Here is a 23,138-nt window from a genome sequence, read left to right on the forward strand (position 1 = left end):
TGACCATATTTGTGTTTTGTTCTGTCTTCCTGTAGTGAGCTCTTAAAGCTCAGAATGGAGCACATGTGTAGTGCAGGTGTGTAGACTCCAGTCAGGTGCATGAACTCCCACAACAACTTAATCTACTTTCTTCTTCTTTACTCTTTTCTCTCTTTCCTTATTTCTCCTCTCCCTATTGAAATTTTCTTATATTCGGTCCCAGCATTTGTCTCAATGGCTGGTTTCCTCGTTCCCTTTCTGTCTTTCTTCTTTCCGTGTTGTTCATTTGAATCTTTTTTTTTTGTTTTGATTTTGCACCAGACTGTGAGCGCGCTCTGCTGTGGCAGTTTTATTGCAGGGCACCACTGGTTTGCATGGTTTGCTGCTGTGCTATGAGGTCACCTCTAGCTCGTTACCATTGAAATGGTTTGCGCGTGCGTGCAGTGCTTTTGCAGCAATGTGGCGATGCAGACCGCATGCTCCATCGAGGCTGTGGCCAGGATTACCTAAAGAACCTCCTCAAACTAATCCAGCTTTTTATTTTAAACCATCTCTGCTTATTCTGCACCTCATACTGACAGTTTGTCACGCTGAGAGATCGGAATGAAGCCATATCTGTCTGGAGTTTGTTTTTTATTTTTATTTTTTTGGTTCTCAGCATTGAGCTGTACAATATTACTCTTATCTGCATTGATTTAAGCTCTTTCTTTAATTTAAAACTCATATTTATCAGTTAAACTACAACAGTATGATTGATGGTTTTGTGTTATTTTACATCTGGAAATTTTTGTCGACAAATACTCAATGATTAAGGATGATACGCTACAATTTAATGCTTACACTGTCAATTACAAAAGGTTATTGTGTATGGATGTAAATCTGTGTGAACCACTGTTTTTAATAGGTTTGGTACGCTCAATCTCCCTTTGGTTACATTTTTTTTAAATTAAAAATATAGATGTTAAAGTTGTTTTGAACCAGAGGAGAGTGACTATCATACAGCTCCAATTGTTTTGTTTTGGTGTCATGACTAACACTTAATGATCACTGTTTAATTTCTGTTCAGTAAGGTCATATATTTTAAGCATCTTTACCAGAAACTAAAACTTACAGGGTACGACAGTCCAAACTGTGTAAGAAAAACACATGATGCATTTATCACTTCATCTTTCTACAACATTTGTCAGTCAGTAAACTCGTCATTAACTTGTTTAAATCTCACCAAAGACATCTCACCATAAAGTCCATTTAATCTCATAATTAATCACCACTACACTGGGGGAGTGATAAAGTTGTGTGTCCGTCTTTCATGTTAAATAAGTAATTTAATGTTGTTTGTCAGTCTGATGTCCTGTTAAACGGGTAGTTCAGAGCTTTTTAAGTGGGGTTCTTTGGAAAAATTGTAAACAATTAATATCTTACCTGTTGTAGATAACTTTTTGAACAACTTAAGTTTGGAGACACAGAGTTTAAACCTGACTGGACTGACAAGCTAACAAGCTAGTCTGAGCAAGGCTGTTATTTTAAAACAACTCCAACCTTGAAAATTTCATAAAAGAACATTTAAACTTTAGTTTATAAGCCTTTTCATTCCTGTCAATTTCCCGTTATGTGGGTATTGGTATTAAATAATTATTTGCAAGCATGAACAGAAGAAGCAGTAGCTACCTGTAGTGCTTCTGGTGCAGGCTGAGGCTCTTCCTGCAGGAATATTGTATTTCTGCTGAAATACCCATGTAATGTGAAATTGACAAGGTTTTATAATTTGTGTTCGTTTAAACCTCTTTGAGTTCGAGTTTTGTAGTTGGAGTTGTTTCAAGATGGCAGTAATCCACTCTGGTCTTGGCCCCACGCAGACGAGCTGTGTGCTCGTTAGTCCAATCAGTATTAAACTTTATTTCTCCAACTTGAGGTTGTTCAAAGAGCTATCTGCAGCAGGTGAAATAATATTGTTCACAACCTTTCCCCATAACCCCTACTTTTAAGATCTGAATTGTCCTTGTAGGTCTAGTACAACAATGTTAAGCTGTAAACTTGTTTTGTGGTAGTCATTAATATCTCCCTTATTTGTTCCTTAAGATAATGTCTGTCATTGTACAGCGTTTGCATAGATATTAATAGATGAATGTTTGTTTTTGTTTTAAGGAATATATAAGACATTTTTGTTGTCATTGAGAAAAGTAGTGATTTTGTTCTGTCTACATTGTTGACTGACGTTTACTGGCGTTATATGTCAACAAATTTGAACCTGTTGTGTTTGGCCAAATGTGTGTGAGAGCTGCAGGCTCTGTACAAGTCATTAATGCAGGTCTTTGATCTTAAAGCCAACGGAGACTCCTCAGGTGGATGAGGCGGGGGTAAGATGTTCCACCCCCCTCCCGTTTGTTAGGGCCATGCCATGGTTGGGTTTGCATTTCTGTTTACTTCTTCACCTTTTCCGATCCGTTGCTGATTTCAGTTCAATTTAAGTTGTCGTTTACATCCTCTATACTATCATTTTCTGACATCTGTTTTGTTTGCTCATTTGCATTTCTCCTCTGAACATTTGCTGTTTGTTTTCCTAAATGTTTGGAGTTATTTTGGAAGAAGAGTGTGTTGTTCAAACGTGACGCTTGTATCCTGTTTGGTGGGAGCGGTTTTTGAGCTGCTCTTCACGTTTGCACTGTTGACACTGCTACATGGTCTCTGCCTCCCTTCTGGTGTGGGGTAGTGACCCATGGATGACCCCTGGGATCAGGTCACCCAGCTCTGACCTGTGAACCTCCTGGCCGACCCGTTCGGGTTGGTCCCACTGTGACTCCGCATGCAGTGACTCTGGACTGAGGGTGCCATGCTTGAATAGATGTCCTGTCAAGAATGGCAAAGGTTTTCTCCAGCATGCTTGCCTCCTTGCTTCCTCCTCTGTAGGTCTGTACAGAGATGGGGAATGTGGAAGTGCTTTGAAAGCAGACCAACAGAAACATATCGGCTCCCGCTACACTGCATGGGAAACAAGTTTTAGAAATTGCTTAAAATCTTTAGTCTGAACGTGCAAATGAAAAGTCTGCGTTCAAATTTGAAAGCAAGCTTTTAAACTTCCAGTTCATAAAATAAAGATGCAGTGCTGCTCTCTTTGCCCATATGTGTCTGGTTTAGAGGTCTTAATTCATCCCACAAAGCACAGCCAGGTGCTCTGTGTTCACTCTATACAGTGATTCTCCTTCTGACTTACCTGACCCAGGGCTGTTTCCCCACAGAACACGGAGGACAGCGCCCGCATCTCCATCACCTTCTTTCGTTTGTTTCGAGTGATGCGGCTGGTCAAACTCCTCAGCAGAGGGGAGGGAATCCGCACCTTGCTTTGGACGTTCATTAAGTCCTTCCAGGTGAGGCATAGTTAAATTAAACAGTAACTTCAAGGTAAATAAAAGTTGCCCTCATAAGTCTTGGTCTGTTTTTGCCTGCAGGCTCTGCCATATGTTGCTCTTCTGATAGCCATGTTGTTCTTCATCTATGCCGTCATCGGCATGCAGGTCGGTAATTGAAAGTGATAAGGGTATTGTTTTCCCCACTCAGTCTTACCTGTGTTGCTTGAGGTTACAGTTAGACTCAAATGATATAAATTTCTTCTTCAGGTGTTTGGAAAGATTGCCATGGTTGACGGCACGCAAATTAACAGAAACAACAACTTCCAGACATTCCCCCAGGCGGTGCTCCTTCTTTTTAGGTTTGTAAAAGCCTACTGTCAGAAATGATCCAGAAATGGTCCGAATATTTAATCTGCGTATCGGTTCTCCAGGTGTGCTACAGGTGAGGCATGGCAAGACATAATGTTGGCTTGTATGCCAGGGAAACTGTGTGACCCAGAGTCTGACTACAACCCCGGGGAGGAGAAGACCTGTGGTAGTGGATTCGCAATAGTTTACTTCATCACCTTCTACATGCTCTGCGCTTTCTTGGTATGCAAAAATAGCACAGTTGTTTTGGCTTACTTCTATTTAATTATAAATAGCATTAGTTTGCGACTTTCTGGTTTTTGCAACTGTAATTACTCCTTTTTATAATATTTCATAACTTATTTAGTCTGGTTTGTCTTCAAAACGATACAAACTTTACTAAATATTTTTTTTCTGTTATTTCAGATCATCAATTTGTTTGTGGCCGTCATTATGGACAACTTTGACTATCTAACACGTGATTGGTCGATTCTTGGTCCTCACCACCTTGATGAATTCAAGAGGATTTGGTCGGAGTACGATCCTGAGGCAAAGTATGTGATTTCATTACCTTCAGTTTGTGTTTGCAGTCCTTTAACTCTGCCGTGTAACTTATTAAACCTGCTGTTTCTCTCATATAGAGGCAGAATTAAACATCTGGATGTTGTGACTCTTCTACGTCGAATCCAGCCTCCACTTGGTTTTGGCAAACTATGTCCTCACAGAGTGGCCTGCAAGGTCCTCTTTACTTTATTTTCTGATGCTATCTGATTCCAAAACTTCAGGTGTAAAAAAAAAAAAGAAAAAAGAAAATGATTATTGGGCATGTTAACATTATATTTTCTTCTTTCAGAGGCTGGTAGCCATGAACATGCCTCTGAACAGTGATGGGACCGTCATGTTTAATGCCACTTTGTTTGCTTTGGTGCGCACAGCTCTGAAAATTAAAACAGAAGGTATGAACCTAACATGTAATGCATCCTTAAGTGTACTATTTTTTTAAAACGTTGTAAGTTATTAATGATAAACATCTGCATGCTTGTGAACTAGAGTGTTGGTGTTTTTAGGGATGTTTGTTTTCTTGTGGCGCAGGTAATCTAGAGCAGGCCAACGAAGAGCTGCGGGCTGTCATCAAAAAAATCTGGAAGAGAACCAGCATGAAGCTGCTGGATCAAGTGGTGCCCCCTGCTGGTGGTTAGTGGAACCACATCATCTATTCAGATCTTTTTCATGGTTCAGTTCACAAATCAACCTGCCTGCAGAAAAACATATATAAACACTATATACTGCTATGCTGCTCACATTTAACATAACGGTTTGAGTATAAAATGCTAGAATACACTCAAAGTCTCAAGGTGAAGCTGTTCCATGCTGTTTCTGCTCTGCTCATGTTCTCCTGGTTGTCCTCTCAGGGTGTCCTCTTTAATCTGTGTGTTTTGTCCACACTTCTTCCTGCCCTGGATGCTGATGGAGACCACTGACTATCTGCTGGGCTTGCATGGCCTTGTAGACCACAGTGCAAGAGCATGCTTTGTCTTTCTCACTGACATCTCTGTCCCCTCTCGCTGCTGTCTCTTCCTCTCATACTCACCCCTAATTTCTTGTCTCCTCTTACTGCTTGAGCTTTTACAGTTTACTCTCCTCACACATATCTCTGTATCCAAAAAACTCTGAAGCACTTCAGAATATTCTGAAGCAGTTCTGTTTTAGGGTGGTGGCATGGAACTAGTGTTGCCTCTCTCTCCGATCTCTGTCCCCAGCGTGCTTATTCAAAGTGATTCAGACCTCTGCTTCAGAATGATTCTTTCACACTTTCCAACAAACACAAACAAGATTTTAAAACTGGGACAAATGTACATGCAAGAACTAATTTGTGCACTTCTTAAAATGTAGCATTAATTGTTAGGTACAGAGATTACTGTGCAAATGGACCAAAATGCTTAATATAGATCTGCATGTTTTGCATGTGCCAAAGTAGGGCATTTAGTTGCATTTTTTAGCACTTAAGAAATAATTTGGTTCAAACACCTTTTTTCTTTGGCTTAAAAACAAAGCTGAGATATTGACATTTTTGAGAAAGTGTCACAGAATTAAAATTTAATTGTAAATAATGTACCGTATACATGTTTTAACCCAGCTCATTTTCAGTCGTAGTTTCCAATCTTTTTTAAATTGCAGCTCAGTCCTCTTCATTCTCATCTAACATGGATGAGGTATTTCACAATTAGAAGTTTATTACAACTTGGTTAGATGAAATGAGTGCAGTAGGTGTTTGAACATTATTTCACTAATTCCAGCCAATTTAAAAGTAAATTTACTTATTTACAGACCTCTTAAAGGCCTTTTACATACAGAAATAAATACACAAAGTGGTGACATTTATGAGCTTTTTCATTCTTTTTTAATTCTACTAAAGGATTCGAGGTGGTAAATACTGAAGCAGAGTATGTACACAACAAGATGAGTGTTTATATTTAGAAACACATCACTTGAATGCCATCATGAGCCGATGGAGCTTCGTTTGTTTTAAACAAAATGAACGTGGGGGGAGAAAGGCGTCTCCTTCTCCCTCCCAGGGTGCTGTGTGTGGTGACCTGCTGTCACAGGAAGCCTTTGTGTGGTCTGTTCACTCAGATGATGAGGTAACCGTGGGGAAGTTCTATGCCACCTTCCTGATACAGGACTACTTTAGGAAATTCAAGAAACGTAAAGAGGATGGCCTGGTGGGGGCTCACCCTTCCCAGAACAGCACAGCCATTGCCCTACAGGTGAGTACTCAGCTGCATCTGGCAGAAAGTGGTCTGCATGTGTGAAAGGAGAGAGATTCATGAAAACTTTGTGAGGGATGACTGTTTATAATCTTGTTAAGTCAAATCTGTAAAATGTCTTTGCACATTTCACTCAGATATGATCAGGTATGCTAATGTTATGGTTTATGATTCAGCAGGGCGTTTATGATGTGGGTGTACAGTATGAATCTGTTACTGTGGTTTATACGTTTCCAATGTGTTTCCAAAGCATCTCCCTGTGACTTTAAATAGCATACATGTTGATGTTAAGCATGTGTCATTGTTTTCATGTGTTTTCTGTGCATTACTACTCATCTCTCATAAAGTTCACACAGCTTGTAGCCATTTTTGTTACCTCACAATATATGGCTACAGTATGTTCTCATATATCATGCAGTAAATAGTCCATATCCAAAAGTAAACACCATCTAGTTTTCTTTTAATGTTTCTATAAGTAGTATTCTGTCTGGACCATATTTTAGCGTAAAAAAAAAGTGCTGGTTGCTACCCGAGACTTACAGCTGCGGGCAGAAGTTTTTATACACTCACCATGGGCCTGGGTGTGATTTATTTGGGGCTTTTAATAATTGATTTGAAGCGTTCTTTCCCAGGAACACTTATGCAATATACAGCTTTAAAGATTTTTTAAAACAAGAATTGGGTGCACAAGTTTGAATTTATTGTGGATTTTCTGTAATCTGCAAAGAGTCAAAATGATTTGTACCAATGGTCAAGCATAGCGGTGGTAGTATTATACTGTGGTGCCGGTGCATTGCACAGTGTGGATACAATAGTAGAGGATGAGAACTACCTTCAAATTCTTCCGACAACTAGATGATTGAAACTTGGACACAGTTAGGTGTCTTTGGCCATCCCAAAGCCCCGACCTCAACCTTACTGAAAAATTGTGGACTATGCAAAAAAGCCTAGATTGTGTCAGGAAACCACTCAGTTTAAATGAACTCTTCAGAGTGGTCAAATATGCAGCCAGAATAATGCCACAAATTTGTTGATGAACACAAATAGTGTGTAGTCTGTGTGCAACTTGCAAACGGACATTTAACAAGGTATTAGGAGTGTATTTGAGCCTGTATGTATAATTTTTGTCTTGTGTGGGTTTGAGAAAATTTACAGTAAATTCAAACTTGTGCTCCCAATTCATTTTTTTTATTTTAAATTATTGAAGTTAAATGATCATTCAACCCTGGAAAAAGGAGGTTCAAATCAAATATTAAAAGCAACAATCAGCCTCATGATAAGTGTATGCAAACCTTCGACTGCACTGTGTCAGCTAAATAACTCTGAGTATTCAGAAGAGCACATGTGTCTGTGTCTGTTTTCTCATCTCCTTCAGTCTGTCAGTTCTGTGAATGTCAGGTGTTGCACAGCTCAGGTGCGTGCATGTTTAGTACGTGTGGTGGTTGTGACTGTACACTGAGCTGTAAGATGTGAGATGAAGGTCCCAGCCACGGTGCTTTAGCCCTCTTGTTGTCATGGTTACAGGCTGGCCTCCGCACACTCCATGATATTGGGCCGGAAATTCGCAGAGCGATATCATGTGATCTGCAAGATGACGATCTAGTAGACTTTATTCCTGAGGAAGACGAAGAAATTTATAGGGTAACTTGATTTAAATTTACATGAGGGGAAAATGTTTGCAAAATTTAGATTTGTGGGGAAAAAGAATGTGTATGTTCATGCTAAATTAGAAAATTTAAGTCTTATATCTAAATTTTACTGCCTGTATGGTGTTTAGGGTTTTATTTTCATTTATTTTTTATTGATTTTCAGGTTTGTTTTTTCATTTAAGCTCTAAAAATTTGGACATTTGTCATTTTGCTCACATATCATACCATCTGCCAGCTTTTAAACTTATTTTTGCTTAATTTCGGAGTCAATATCAGTTTTCAGACTTAACATCAATATTGCACGTGCTCTTGTATTTTGTAAGAGTTGGGAGCTCTTGTAGTTTACGTTGAACATATCTTCTCAGCGTAACGGCGGGCTCTTCGGGAACCACCTCATGAACGGCGGTCATCGGCGACCCGAAGGGCATCAGACCAACACCACACAGCGCCCCCTGCAGGTGCAGCCTCCGCCTCACTACGCTCACCTGGAGCAGCCGGTGGGGCGTCTGTCCCGAGCCAACGCAATGTCCCACGCCAACCACCATCATCACCACCATCACCATCACCACCGCCACCACAACTCCTACGGCAAGTCTCCCAAATCCACCAACATCAACCTGAACAACGCCAACGTGTCTAGTCTACCCAACGGGGGGCACCATTACTACTACGAGCACGCACCTCCAAATGGATACCCAGGTTTACGCAGCTCCTATTACGACTACCACAAGCCGCGGACACCCCAGGGTCAAAGGTATCTACACTGAACTACAATCACTCATGAGCTGTGCAGTTGTACTGTTTGTCTTTTACTGTGCTTTGTTTGATGTTGTCTTGCTTATATGACTTTCCAAAAAATGTAAGCAGCGTGTAAACTAAATATGTATAAATATCAAGAAAATATTTTCAACATATACTTTTCCAGTAAGACTTTGTATACTGTTTGTATCAAAGAAAAACCCCTCATTCCCAGCTTTTTTTTCTCTGAGTAAGGTAGTTCAGATTTTTTTGAAGTGGCGTTTTATTGAAAGGTTATGAGCAGTCAGTGGCTTACCTGTTGTAGATAGCTCTTTGAACAACCTCAGTTTGGAGAAACAGAGTTTAATCCTGACTGGAATAATAGGCCAACAGCTGTTCCATGCAGTGCTAGGACCAAACTGGATTACTATAATCTAAAAAATTTGAAATCAGTTCAAGAGAACACTGTTTTATAAAGATTTACACTGCCACAGATTTCACTTTACCTGGGTATTCACATAGAAGTCCTGTGGTTATTTACTCTGCAGTTTGTTACAGCATCATTCTACATGAAGCAAGTGCTGCAAAACAGAACATGTTAAGTGGATTTAACAGCATATTTTTTAAATTAATAAAATAAAGTTAAAAATAATTCCATTTGCTTGAACCACTGCATTATTTTGTACATCAGATAGTCAATCTGCCTGGTTGTGTTTAACACTGTCCATTTTGCAGTTTGTGTTTCCCATGGAACAATGTTTAATACCAGACCACAAACCTACATGTCTTTAATGTTAATAACCATAGATTTTGATGTAAATATTATGTATTGCAAAATATAAAGGTTTATAACAGGGTATTTACATGATCAACTGTCACATTTCTGAGTTTAGAGATATTTTAAGAAAGCAGAAACCGACTTTAAGGATGGTCCCTGCTTGGCTCTTAGCTTGATGTTTTTATCCATCCAGTTTGTGTTTCTCCAAACTGCAGTCATTCAAAAAGCTATATTTGATAACATATTAGTTGTTATTAACCTTTCCACAACACCCCACTTCAAAAGAACTGAACTATCCCTTTAATTCTGGCATAAATTCCCTGTAGAACTTGTAGACAGCAGCAAATATTTATTTTGGTGTATTAACTCTAGTGGCATTAAAAACTGCTAACACAAAATGTTTGTGCATATTAGAATAAAACTTCAAAAATATTCCAATGACATTTGACAACTCAATCAAAAGAAAAATGTTTGTATAGGTCAAATTTTCTTTTTTTTTTTAAACGAATCACTTCTTTGCTCATTTAATGCACATATCTTCAGTTTTATAACAGTCTTAGATTGAGGATTGTTTTTGAAAAAAAAAAAATGCAATCCAAAAGCTTTATTTGCTGCAGAAAGCATCTCCACAGACATATTATTATCAGCCTGTTCACAAACTATGACTCCAAACCCTCGGCTCTAAAATGAATCACAAGCCTGGTTTCATTCTGACATTTAATTTCATGAGTGACCAGTAATACTCATTTCATGATTTCCCATCTATTCAGCTCTGTTTATTTTGCCGCTCCTGTGGTGGGTCAGTTTTTTTCTTTAGTGCCCAATAAGTTTGGGAGACAATTTCACAGCTGTCACTTGGAGCATGGGGAATGAATCTTATCTCAGTGGAGCCCTCGTCTGTCATCCTGCTCTTTCCTCCTTACACACACATATATATATATTAAAATGCTGTATATGTTTCATATACTGTATGGTGTATATATATATGTGTGTGCGTCACTCTTTCTCCTCATGTTTTCTGTGTTTCTCCTTCTTAACTAAAATGCTTTCTCTCAATCATCCCTCTGCTTTCTTGGACAGAAGGCGCTACTATGAGGCGTATGTTAGGTATGTTGTTTTTCTAGGTTGGTTCAAGCACTATAGTATGTCTCAGCAGCAACAGAAGTCCGATATTTTTGTTTTCATTTTGGTGTTAAAGTGACGAATGGCTGCATCCTTCCTAAATCCACATCATGTGCTACGTGTTGATCAGTTAGTAGTCTGGTCCTCGTCTATCTCTGTTATATTGCAGTTGTGTCAATTATTTCAAAAATTATATAAATGTGAGTGGTCAGCATGTAAGTCATCCCATTCAAAAACACCTGATTCTCCCAGATTACATCATTTACTTTATTATAAGATTTAGTTAATGTGGTTTGCTGATTTTTTTAATTAAATTTAGAATTTTCAATTTTTCTTTCTAAATGTTACAAATCAAATTTGGATTTGATTGAAATTTGTACTCAAACAAACCACAAAGTTGCTTTATTTTAATTGCAGTTATTACAATAGATATTCCTGAATGTACTTCCAGAAAATCTAGAGGATATTAGTCCTTCTTTTATAAAATAACATGATCTATACCATCAACATAAATAAATAAAGATGGGCAAAGTGACTCCTTTACATTCCATTGTCCAAACTTGAAACCAAAATGGTGCTGCCATGTTGGATCCAGTCTGTGCACCAGGGTCATATGGCGGCACCCTTAAGCCCCGCCTACACGCTCTCACAACCCGCTAACAGGCCGTCAGATTGTCAGTCACAGTGTAACGCGACACTTTAGGCCTCAAATAATTAAATGAAACTTAGCATTTTTTATGCATATTTGAAAATACAGCAGAAATTAAGAACAAAAATCAAAACTTTAAAAAACTTATTTAAAGTATATTTTTAATTAGACAGGAATGGAGCTGGGCTTAAAAATGACACCTTCAGGTCCTGTCTCTAGTTTTACTAAATGTTGATGGTGTTTATCATGTTTAAAACTGCTTCATGACCAAAGAAATTAGGATATTTTTATTGTATGTTTGTAAAAGAGTGATAGTTTTATTTTTATGCCAAAGTGACACAGTTAATTACAGATACATTAAAAACTACATTTTTTTCTTCTTCATTTAATTCTTTCCTGAAAATAACCGCTTTTGTACATGTTTTAACATATATTTTGTTTGTTTTAAATTGCAACAACTTGTAGATTTATAAATGTTCAGTAGATGTTTTGTTGAAAATTCAACCCCTGATCAATCAAAATGAGCACAGAAAAATATCATAAAAACTACCACCTGTGGCTTCAAGATGAAACCTTACAAGTAAAACAAGTTTTAGAAAAAAGAGTGGCACGATGTTAGTTTCTTGTTAAATTTAGTTTTCAGCTGATTAGTGCAATAGAAAATGGGAGACTGGGTGGGTTGACGTGGAATGACCTATCATTCTGAGAGCAGCTCTGCTTTCTGCATGTCGAACTGATGCAGTCGTTTTGAAGAAGGTAACGATGCTTGAATTTAAGGAGCTTTATAAGAATGTTTTAAAAACCATTTTACTCTTTAAACATCTTTATCTCACAGTCCTCAACAATACTCTGTCCTACGTTTTAATGGTTTATCAATAGAAAAAGGATTTATGTTTTTAATAATATAATAATGGATGCAAAGTTTTAATGATAATAGTTGTCTCTGTAATACACAGTACCTCCTGGTCTGATGGTAGTCTAATGCCTTGCTGCCCCCTGGAGGCTTGTGTCTGCATGGCAACGCATGGCTCCTCTCCAGTAATCCCTTTGAACGGCAGCAGCAAGAACCCTTTAACCCCTGACCCCTGGCTGTCCTTCAGGTCACACAGAGGTGACGACCATCACCCCACCATCCGCAGAGAGGAGGAGTTTGACGAGGACCGCTTCTCTGGGGAATATTACAGCGGGGAGGAGTTTTATGAGGACGACAGCATGCTGTCAGGGGACAGGTATTACTCTTTAATCATCTCATTTTTACGATATTGAATCCTAATCGTAAAATGTTTACAGATGTTTCCCATTTCTTTTAGTTTTTGTCAAACTAAAAGGTGTAGTAACAAAAAAACGTTTGGGGAAAATGTCTATATTCACAGTCTTCTAACAGGCGCTTTATTTCATCTGGTGTGCAGGTATCAGAACAGTGACACGGAGTATGAGACTCCTAAAGGCTACCATCACCCTGACAGTTATTATGATGATGATGAGCAGCCTCTGTACCGAGACTCACGAAGGTCACCAAAGAGAAGACTGCTTCCAGCCACACCTCAAGGTCTTTCCTTACCTCGTTCCTAACCCGCAGCACAAAGAACATTCTTCTCTTAAACCACATTTAACCAAATAACAATGTGTTAGATAAAAAAAACAGCAAATCAACACCAAGTCCTCAGCCACAACTGCAAAGGGCACAATGGGCTGAAGTTTAAAATATATATAATTATATATTATATTTCCTAATAAAAACAAAAAGCACACAGGATGCTGTGAATTGAGACTTTGGAGAAACCAATATAATAACCTTTTACTCTTAAAAGGTTTACAAGTCATGTGTTTGATGCCAGCTTTATATAAAAACACAATCCAAGTTTTTCTCTTTAGAAATGTTGTTTTACTTCTCTGGTACCATCTGGCTGTTAAATCATGCACAAAGTAAAAATCCTTTTAGATAAAACATGATTGTAACCCGTTCTTACTGTCCTCAATTCTGTTGCTTATTCTTTTTTTTTTGCCCACTCCGAAACATTTTACTGTATGATTTTAGTTAGTCTCACTTTTATGACGTCTCTCTTTTGGTCCACTTGTATCCCGTTCAGGTAACAGAAGGCCGTCTTTTAACTTTGAGTGTTTGCGCAGACAAAGTAGCCAGGATGAGCTTCCACATCAGCGTACTGCTTTACCACTGCACCTTATGCAGCATCAGGTACTTCAGGTCTACTCCCGTGACATATTTAAACTCGTAAAATATTAGTGTTAACATGACTTTGTCTGGAATTTTGTTTAAATAAGCTGACCTAATGTTGGTTTCTCTGAATTGTGTGTTCCTGGTTCTCTCCTGACCCCCCCAGGTTATGGCTGTAGCAGGCCTGGACTCCAGCAGAGCCCACTGCCTCTCCCCGACCCGCTCCACCCGCTCCTGGGCCACACCTCCCGCCACCCCGGCCAGTAAAGACCAGTCGCCGTACTACACCCCTCTCATCCGCGTGGACTGCCCTCAGAGGGAAAGCGCTGCCGGGAGCCAAGTGTCTGTGCGCAAGAGCTCCTGGTACACGGACGACCCGGAGTTCTCGCAGAGGACGTACTCACCTATCCACCTGCAGGTACCACCTGAGTACCACAACCAGTACCACCAGAAGAGAGGCAGCGCCACCAGCCTTGTAGAAGCGGTGAGTTTCGGGCTCTTTTGGGGAGGCATAGGTGTAGATCAAACGAGATGATGCGTAAATAATCACATTCTGTCCTGCAGGTTTTGATATCGGAAGGTCTTGGGAGATTCGCCAAGGACCCCAAGTTTGTCGCTGCCACGAAGCACGAGATAGCAGATGCTTGTGAGATGACGATAGACGAGATGGAGAGCGCAGCCAGCCACCTGCTGAGTGAAGGGATGGCCCCCAGTATCAACGGGGTCAACGTGTTTCCCTTTTTATCTCCAAGAGACTACGAACTGCAGGACACCGGAGCCAGCTACAGTGACGAGGAGCCAGAGACAGAACCCAGAGCTCCTTACGAGGAGGACCTGGCAGATGAGATGATCTGCATCACGACTTTATAGCAGTAGCTGGAGAATTCTGCAGATCAGAACTTTGGTAGAAAACAATTGTGAAAACTTGGGGGGGTGGGGGGGGAAGCAATGCATCTGTTGGCTCTGACCAAAAGAAGTGCCTTTTACACTGAAAGGAAAAGGCAAATATAGAAGAAAGACATGCCACAGCAGTTCTGCTCTTTAAAATGCTCTCCACCTGCCAGCAGAGGAGGTCACGGCACGGAGCCAGCTACCATCTTTCCTGACGTGACCCCTCCTTCAAAGGTCTTGACTTGGAGGTAACACAAAGCCAATCAGAGGCCAGGAAAACTGATGCCAGTGAAAGAGTCGGGCCAGCTCGCAACGGTGTGAGACCCTCTATGGGGGCGGGGTCTCTAAAGGTGATGACAATCAGATGTTTGATGTCATTACCTCAGTCACTTTATTAACGTTTGGCATATCATGCAAGTTTTCAATGCAAGCATAGAGAGTAATATCTTGTGTAGTGTTTAAAAATTTAAAAAAAAACTTGATCCCTTTCTTATTAGAGCAGCAGGCTGTTTTAGGATTGCTAAAGCTAAACATGAAGAGCTCCAATAGCGTTGTACCAGATTATGCAGGAATTATTTGTCCTATAATAGCATCACTTTGAGATGTGTACTTTTGAAGCAACAAAAGCATTTTGGGGTAAATGCACTAGCAGGCGGGTTATTTTAAAATTTTTAGAATAGCCTGATTAATATTTCCTTGTTGAAATGCTGTAAATTGTATCATATAACAAGAGAAACTTTGTAAAGAGAAATTCTATATTTTGTAATTATGTATGATTTAAAAGATCAGCAATATGAATCCTTGTTACTCATGTTAAACTCTTAAAGCAGACTTGTTTTATTTTATGAGATTCTCTGCTCTGATATTTACTTGCCTTTTAGTTTATGCTTGTATGCACTCTTAATTTGCCTGTGAAAACTTTTTAGAGGTTCTTTGGTGGCACATCTGCACAATATATGCAGTTTTTTTCAGCATAGGGGTACGTGTGTTATTTTATGATTCTGACACCAGTTTAAAAAACGATGAAACCCCTATTTGCATATTTTGTGCAGGACGTGCAGAAGAATTTAAAATGCATTAACATTGCTGCTTTCTTTGTTGAAGTCAAACCTTGTTTTTTTTTTTTTTTCAGCCCCTACTGAAATGCCTTTTTGCTGCTAAACAAACTAAAAGTGGGACAAACTGATATTTCTCAAGGCTTGTGCCAGGACTTTTCCACGATGTATTCTTTGTTGATTTAGGCGCCAGTTAAGCTGCTGTACTTTACTGTCACGTCCTAGCCTTTATGTAGTACGTGTGTGTGTGTGTGTGTGTGTGTGTGTGAGGGCTCAGAGCGTGTGGCAGCAGGGGACACACGCACACATCCAAAGGTCAAAAACGTTTGTTCTTCGTGGCACAACTGAAGGTGTCCTGAGAGAGGCAAAGCAATACTAAAATCCCCCCTTTACCCCCCCTTTCTCTCTCAGCCTGCCTGGTTCTTGCATACAGTTATACCTCTTTAGGCAAATGTGACGACATATCATTGTCTCAACATATCTGTTTGCACAGTGTGGGTAAAGCCTGGACTCTTTCCTCTTCGTCTTTCTGCTAAAAGCAAAGAGAGGGTGGAAAAAAAACTCCTTGGATGCATAAGAAAGAACAACTAAAACCAATAAGACAACAAACTATATTTTTGTTCTCATCTGTTATCATTCCCTGATCCATCCACAATAAAAACCTGGACTAAATAAACTGCTTTTTCAGGTATTACCACAGAGAGTTTAGCTGATCACAAAGGATATTTAAGGCTCTTCTGATCTGTTTGATTTGTAGGCTAGTGTACTCCGATACTAAACACTGAATACTGTCATGAAAATATAGGTTTTCCACTTTGTGTGCACATTGAAAGGGCTCTTTGAATTGTTTGAGTTTAAAAAAAAAAAAAGTGTTGTAGTCCTTTTGTTGATGACTGTCACCTAAAAGGACCAATGCACATAAAAAGGCACATTGTACTATTTGTAGCAACTACAGTACTGATGAACTGAAGATATGCATTATTTTGTAAACACTTTGAGGAGTTGTTTTAAACTAAAGATTTAAAAAAAAAGAACTTACTTTTACCTCATGTCAGGGATTCCTGAAAAAAAGAAAAATGATTTGGTTAAGTCTGAACCAATGGTATTTAACTATTAGCACATAGCTGTTTGTCTTTGCACAAGTAAATGTTTTAGTGCTTTTGTTTGTTTTTCTTCTTTTTTTTCTAAACAAATTTGTGTATTAAGGTGAGACAATTTTGTACTTTTTTTGTGACTGTGCGTATAGTTTAGTGGAATCTATATCTGTCATTTACACCTCACCTTTTAATGCTGGGATCAAAAGAGTATAAAAAAAACTTTCAAGCTGCACTGTTTTTTCTGTTTTGCAGGTCGGGGGTAAAAAATTGACGTGATAAAGTACCAGTTTACAGGGAAACACACATTCATTGAAATGTTTCTGTTAGTTTTCTTCATCTTGTTATGATCATTATTAACAATAAATGTTCAGAAAGCTGTAATAAAATAGAAGAAAATGTAACATATGTACAAACGTATGGAAAGACTAATGTTCTCTACTTGAAAAGTCTTGATATTTGCTCCTCAATGTTTTTAATTCAGTAAACATCATTTCTCTTAGTAGCAAACGCTTTAATACACATGTAAACCCTCTAGATTTTGTACCAAAACATTTTTTGTATTTTACTTTTTATGTTGGCCTTGACTTCATTTGATATTTTGTTTTCTAATGATCATCATTAAACTGACTTATGCTGAATTATAGATTTGGTTCATTTACATTCCACAAAACAAAACAAACTCTTGAACATGTTGTTTTTAAAGTACTTAATTCAAAGGCTCTCAGATTTTGATTTGATGTTCATGGGTAACAAAACTGATTTGGAAACAGATTTATTGTCTTCTATTAAGTAAAAGTTAAACTGCAGGTAGATGTGGACATTTCTGTGTTTTAGCTGGGAGACAAAAAATTTTAAGGACTTTTTTTAATCTAAGAAAAACATCCAGACTTGACCATGTGTGTGGAAAAATTGTTTTGTTACTGTTCCATTGTTCATAAACAGAAACTTTCATTATGATAATAAAGTACTTCCTATTTACCATAAACTTTGCTTAGTTCATAATCCAAAGGAGAAAAAAATCACTAAAACACCTATATGTAAAAAATAAATAAAATTTAAAAAACTGTATTCAGGTTTAGATTATGCATTATCCTAATTATTAAAACGTTTCAGTATCTGCAATATTGACCTGGTATTTACTTGGTATTGGTCCAAATCAAGCATAACTTGTGCATTATTGTCCACCTCGCATTGGCACATAAAGTTATTACAAACTATTTAGGTATAGCACTTTAACAGCCTGAATATGCCTGTGTATGGTTAGAAAAGACTTAAAACTACTGACTATTTTCTGAGATGGTCATAGCTGACAGAATATCACTTATTGCTGTAAAAACTAAACATTTTCAGCAAATAACACCCTCTATATGTAATTATCGATCAAAATAGTTGGCACTTGGCAAACAAAAACAGAAACGACTCATTTCCGTGTTTTTTGGAGCAATGGCTCATGGGACTTTTAAACAGCTACTTTATAAACTAGCAATGCTAACGTTAGCTTGTAATAAAAAATGTTTTATAAAGTTTGTTTAAAGTTGTTTAGTTAAGTTGCTATATCCTTTAGCCACCACCAGGGGGAGCTGTTGCCCTTTATTTTACCGCTTTACCACTGAACCAAATGTTGCTCTAAGAGATGTTACAGTATAATAGAATACACATAATATATGAATTTTTAGACTTATTTGAAGTGAAGTAGTCTCTTTACGTTCAAATACAACAGAAGCAAACGCTGTTGTTGGCACGTTCATTTTTGTAACTGGGTTGTATGTGTGATACATTTTGTTCCCACTAGGTGGTGCTAATGTAACGCCCCAAAACAACAGGGATTGGATTTTATTTAAATCCTCTCTACAAATCCAAATCTAACAGAATAATCCGAGTGTTGTTGTGGTGTTACAGCACCTGTTTGTTGAGGCAGATGCAGAGGATGGAGTTATACTTTGTCCAGGTGGACCGTTGCTGTGCCCGCCTGAATATGAATCCTCACATTAGAGATGCACAACACAAACAAGGCCAAAGCAGCTTAAGGCAGCCAGCTGATCAGGGATGACAGGACCCATCAGAGTTACCAGGGATGCCGCCTTCATCTTTGCTTTCGCTGCCATTCCATGTTCCTCGCAGGGCATCTTTGTCACCTACAAAACAAAATCCCAATCAAAGTAAGAGTGGGTCCAGTGTTGGTTCAGTGATGAGTTTCTATGGAGTTCTGAAGACATGAAATTTAACCTGCAACTTATCAAATTTAAAAGAAAGATTAAAGATAGAAAAAAACTTCACACTGTAAATGTAGAGAACTACATTACTTGCTACAAAAGCGTTTGAAGTAGTAGAAGTGTTAGGGCATATAAAATAAAAATTCTCATGTTGGGATTTTAAATAAATGTCGTTGCAGGTTGTGATGGTGAAAACATCTCCCCTGGTGTAATGTCCACAGCAGGAGACCAAGATCTGAGTGAAGGGAATTGCAAAGCGCACTGTAAAATAAGGAAGGACAAGAGTCTCTGTCTCTGTTGTGTGAGTCAGGTGGAAAAGACGTACCAACACCGTTCAAGGAGTTGCAAGTAAGGGAACACAACCAGAATAAGATAATACCTCTAACTGTGTGCTTTTTTAAGTTACCTTTCCCAGATGGTTGTACACCACACACTTCCTCTCCACCTGCAGAAACAGTCAGGAGGGGAAACATTTCAATTAATGTGGAAATATAGAAATTTTACAAAATAAAAAAAACTGTTTAGTTACATGATCCATGTGCATTTTGTACAATTGTTCACAAACAGAAAGAGCTGTTACTGAACTGAAGGACACTGCAAAGCACTACATCACACAGTCCTGCCCTGGGAGAAGTTGACCACAGACAGCACTCCTCTGGCCAAGGCCGTGCCCAGATCGACCACTGTCGTGTTCACCAGAGCGAAGCTGAACGGCTGCCTCGGCTGCTTGTGCATGAGGGACACAATGACCCCTGTAGCATTGAGTACGATGGCTTGAACGATGATAAAAAGCTACGATGAAGCCAGCAGAGAGAAGTCCTTCTCTGGACCCAGATATCTGGAGGCATTCGGTGAAAAATCAAAGGACTGCATTGGTGCAGTGCTGAAAAAAATGATACAGATGAAATTAGATGCTTGAGATAAATCCTTAAGATCTGAAATTAGCAAAGAGTAATTTCTCAGAAGGATCATCCTTGATCCCTCACCTTTTGTTTAGGTGTAAATGGATTTCAATGGGATGGCATCAACCCAACAAACTGATTAGATCTCACATAAGACCGCAGAAACATATATATTATTGGAGTAATCTTCTGAAAAGGACTGGTTGTTTCAAATTAAAGCAAAAGTCAATAATGGCTGATTTGTTTTTGTTTCTGTGCCTAATTCTTTACTCACTGTGTGCCTGAGTCACATCCTCCCCTCCCTCTGGCTTGCTTTTGCTCTTCTTACACATATGAAGGTTTTGTGAAAGTTTAATCAGCATCAGTACAAAGTCAGCTCAGGTTTTTTGTGGACCATGTGTTAAACAGCACTTAACAAACAAAGACTTTTACACAAACATTTATAATCACCCAACATCATCTTCTAAGATAAATAAAGAACTCTTGTTGAGTTCTGGTCCCAAAGACTCCAGACTCTGTGCCATCATGTCTCCTTTCTCTAGAAAACCTTCCCTTTATTAGACTCTGGCAAGTTGAATCAAAGGCTCCTAAACTTTTTCACTGTTGTTGTTGAAGCTGTTTTCTACACTTTATAAGAAATCTCTTTGGATGAGAGCTGAATTGTCTTCAAACAGCAAAAAAGGGTTCCTGGATGACTGAGAATCTACACAAGAATAGAGCAAGCCTGCTGTTGTCTGTTTGGTTGTTTGTTTTTTGTTGTTGTTTGTGGGGTTTTTGTTGCTTTGTTGTTTGTTTTGTTTTGTTTTTGTGTTTAGCATTTGACCTGCTGAAAACTGTTTTGTAAATGGCCATCTGATTGCCACTATAAAAGTTTAATGTGAAAAAGTCCAAAGAAGAACCCGAAACCTAACATACCTTATTTGAACTGATTGAAACTGCTTTTAAGCTGTGCACAATTTCACTCCTCAAACGTCGGTAATAATCTGCTGCAAGAGACTCTAATTATTTCCTTCAGAGTCTGATAATTAAATAATTGTTGACAGCAAAACAGCAGATGGCTACAGAAAAGTAACAACGCACTTTCAGGTAATTGTTTCCTCTGAAATGACAATAAACAAGAGCTGTTGTGATCTAAAAAAGGAAAGAACATCTTGTGAGAATAGCTCATGGCAAAAAAAACCTCCATCCTTTAGAGTCTTCTGGAAGATATTTCCAACACTTTAGAGAAAATAGTTGTTTAAAAAAAAAACAGGTATGACGAAAAGCAGCTAACTGATTATCAGAATTTGACATCAAAAAAGGCCTTTATGGTCATTGCTCAATCGTAGAGAAACTGGGCTCCATCGGTGCACACAAAAGTAAAAGAAACAGTAAATGCAAAACAGAAACTAGAAATACTTGAAATTTTAAAGCAAAAGAAGAGGTGAGTATGTGAGCTCACATGTTCTGTGTTCTGTTCTCCAAATTATGGCACATAAAGTTACTGTAGGATAAAAATTTATTTATCCTCCTGAGACCCAGGCTTTTGTTTGGTGTGCGTTTTTTCAATACAATGTTCTCGTATGATGATGCAGGGTCTCACAAAAACTGGTGCAGAGTGTCAATAAAACATCACTCCTCTAGCTGGGGAGTTTTCATAAATGCAACATTCCAATTGTAGTAAACATCACTCAGTTTGAAGAACAGGATGGATTCTAGGATAATGGTCTTAAATAGATCTTTAAACTTCACAGAAAACTACCTGAACCCTGTCCACCACTAAAGACCCTACAGACTTGAAGAAGACTGAAAGTTGTGAGAAGCGTTTTGAGTCTCTGTGAATTTAAACTGCTCTGTAAACTGGCTTCAGCACCATGGACAGCATCACGAGTTTCTGAACTCAGCTCCTGGATCTTTGACTCAAAACTGAAGAAACCGTGAAATTAATTAAAATGTTTCTTTGTTTAAGTTAAACTTAAGCAGAAATTTCACAAGTGTCCATTTGAAGAAGGTTCATTCCAGAAGAAACCGTCTTTCAGCTCTGTGTGTCCATTAAAAGCCTGCAGACATAAAATCTCCGGTGAATCAATGGTTTGCTCAAGGACACATCAGCAGGACTAGTGTCGCAGTCTTATCTCTAACAGCACCTATAAAAGCGGAGGACTGTCTTCAGCATTGTGACGGTAGATTCCTACTTATTTATTTGATGTTGTTTAGTTAATGAAATCATTCTGAGAGTCGTTGTCGCGCTCAGGCCGCCGGTCAGAGGAGACACTGGATGATACTGTCCGTCATCCAGCGCGCGGGGTCCTTATCGGCAGGTCCCAGGCAGCGCGGGCCCCCTCACAACTTTGATGTACGATGCAATTACTAAACTAATAAAAGCCTCAAGTCGAAACAAGGTTCCTGTGGAGGTGATGGCGGGACGGAGGGTTGTGGGGAAGGGGAGGTGGACGGTCGGCGCGCGCTGCATCAACCCGCCTGCATGCTGCCTTGACATCATTATCGCCTCCTAATCAGCGTTTACAGTGCAGGACAATGGGGACATCTTCCGGTCTGATTGAATAATGAGGGCCGCAAAAACTGTTTTCATACATGAGGAGCTGCAGCTCTGCAGCAGAGGAGCTGCTGCTGCTGCACCTCCTGGAAACATCACCGGGGGGGATGTGGAAAGTTGCTGGTGGGTGACATAAAGCCAGACTTCAGCCAATCATGAGCAAAAGCGCAAAGTTAATGCTGCTCGGTGTCATTTTCTCATCGTCTGGCTCCCATCTAAGTAGTTTGGCTGCAGTTAAATACCATTAGTAAGGAGATCAAATGGATTTCTCCCTAATTCGACTTTTTTCTCCCCCTACATCTCGCTTTCTTCTTTTACTATTTGCAGTGCGGAAGTCTCCATCACACATCTGCAGTCTCATTATCTCCCACAGAGCCATTTTAATGTTGTGGAATCCCCATTTTGGCGCATTTTAGGCTTCCGATTTTAACTTTACGCTAAGAAAAATAAGATTTGCTCCGAGAAAGCTGTAACGCATGGTTGCATCTCAATTAAATTAAAAAACAAAGAAAGCGCGCTTTCACAGGCTGGAGATCTTAGTGTTTATTTACAGTCATTTTGCAGGGTCAGCGGTTATTGTGGTGTTCAAATAGGGGCAAAAGGCTGCAAAAAAAAAATTAAGTTAATTTCTCCGCAGCTCTGTGGCCGATACACCTGTCCATGCTTTGTTGACAGATGGAGCCTCTTGCATTGTCTCCAGAAAAGAAAATGTGTCTCTCAAAGCTGCAAACAAAGAGAAGAGGCGACAGGTTTCCATGTTTTGTAATTCCTGCACCATGAGCCAAATAAGGGGTTTACAGGGAAGGAGGGGAGCATGGAGCAGAGCATGATGCTCTCCCTCTCTTTCTCTCTATCTCTCTTTCTCTCTTTTTTCTCATCCACCTCCTTCC

The 23,138-nt window shown here is 39.1% G+C and overlaps 1 protein-coding gene across 6 annotated transcripts in view; it reads left to right on the forward strand.

The window, feature by feature from the left end:
- Positions 1-14,484, forward strand: part of cacna1da (calcium channel, voltage-dependent, L type, alpha 1D subunit, a) — a 76,285-nt gene extending 61,801 nt beyond the window's left edge. For 5 of the 6 annotated variants that reach the window (XM_017435452.2, XM_025010413.2, XM_037975336.1 and 2 more), the window contains 17 exons: positions 3,216-3,344; positions 3,426-3,491; positions 3,594-3,685; positions 3,758-3,917; positions 4,101-4,228; positions 4,316-4,412; positions 4,528-4,630; positions 4,767-4,868; positions 6,309-6,442; positions 7,967-8,083; positions 8,457-8,845; positions 10,688-10,714; positions 12,479-12,607; positions 12,788-12,927; positions 13,469-13,575; positions 13,721-14,038; positions 14,119-14,484. In XM_017435452.2, the coding sequence (XP_017290941.1) occupies positions 3,216-3,344; positions 3,426-3,491; positions 3,594-3,685; positions 3,758-3,917; positions 4,101-4,228; positions 4,316-4,412; positions 4,528-4,630; positions 4,767-4,868; positions 6,309-6,442; positions 7,967-8,083; positions 8,457-8,845; positions 10,688-10,714; positions 12,479-12,607; positions 12,788-12,927; positions 13,469-13,575; positions 13,721-14,038; positions 14,119-14,424 (2,544 nt within the window). In that variant the 3' untranslated portion in view covers positions 14,425-14,484. The remainder of the gene's footprint in view (positions 1-3,215; positions 3,345-3,425; positions 3,492-3,593; positions 3,686-3,757; positions 3,918-4,100; positions 4,229-4,315; positions 4,413-4,527; positions 4,631-4,766; positions 4,869-6,308; positions 6,443-7,966; positions 8,084-8,456; positions 8,846-10,687; positions 10,715-12,478; positions 12,608-12,787; positions 12,928-13,468; positions 13,576-13,720; positions 14,039-14,118) is intronic. The other variant, XM_037975334.1, reaches the window with a different exon arrangement.
- Positions 14,485-23,138: the final 8,654 nt, after the last annotated feature.

Source organism: Kryptolebias marmoratus, linkage group LG4, assembly GCF_001649575.2.
Source record: "Kryptolebias marmoratus isolate JLee-2015 linkage group LG4, ASM164957v2, whole genome shotgun sequence".
NCBI lineage: Eukaryota > Metazoa > Chordata > Actinopteri > Cyprinodontiformes > Rivulidae > Kryptolebias > Kryptolebias marmoratus.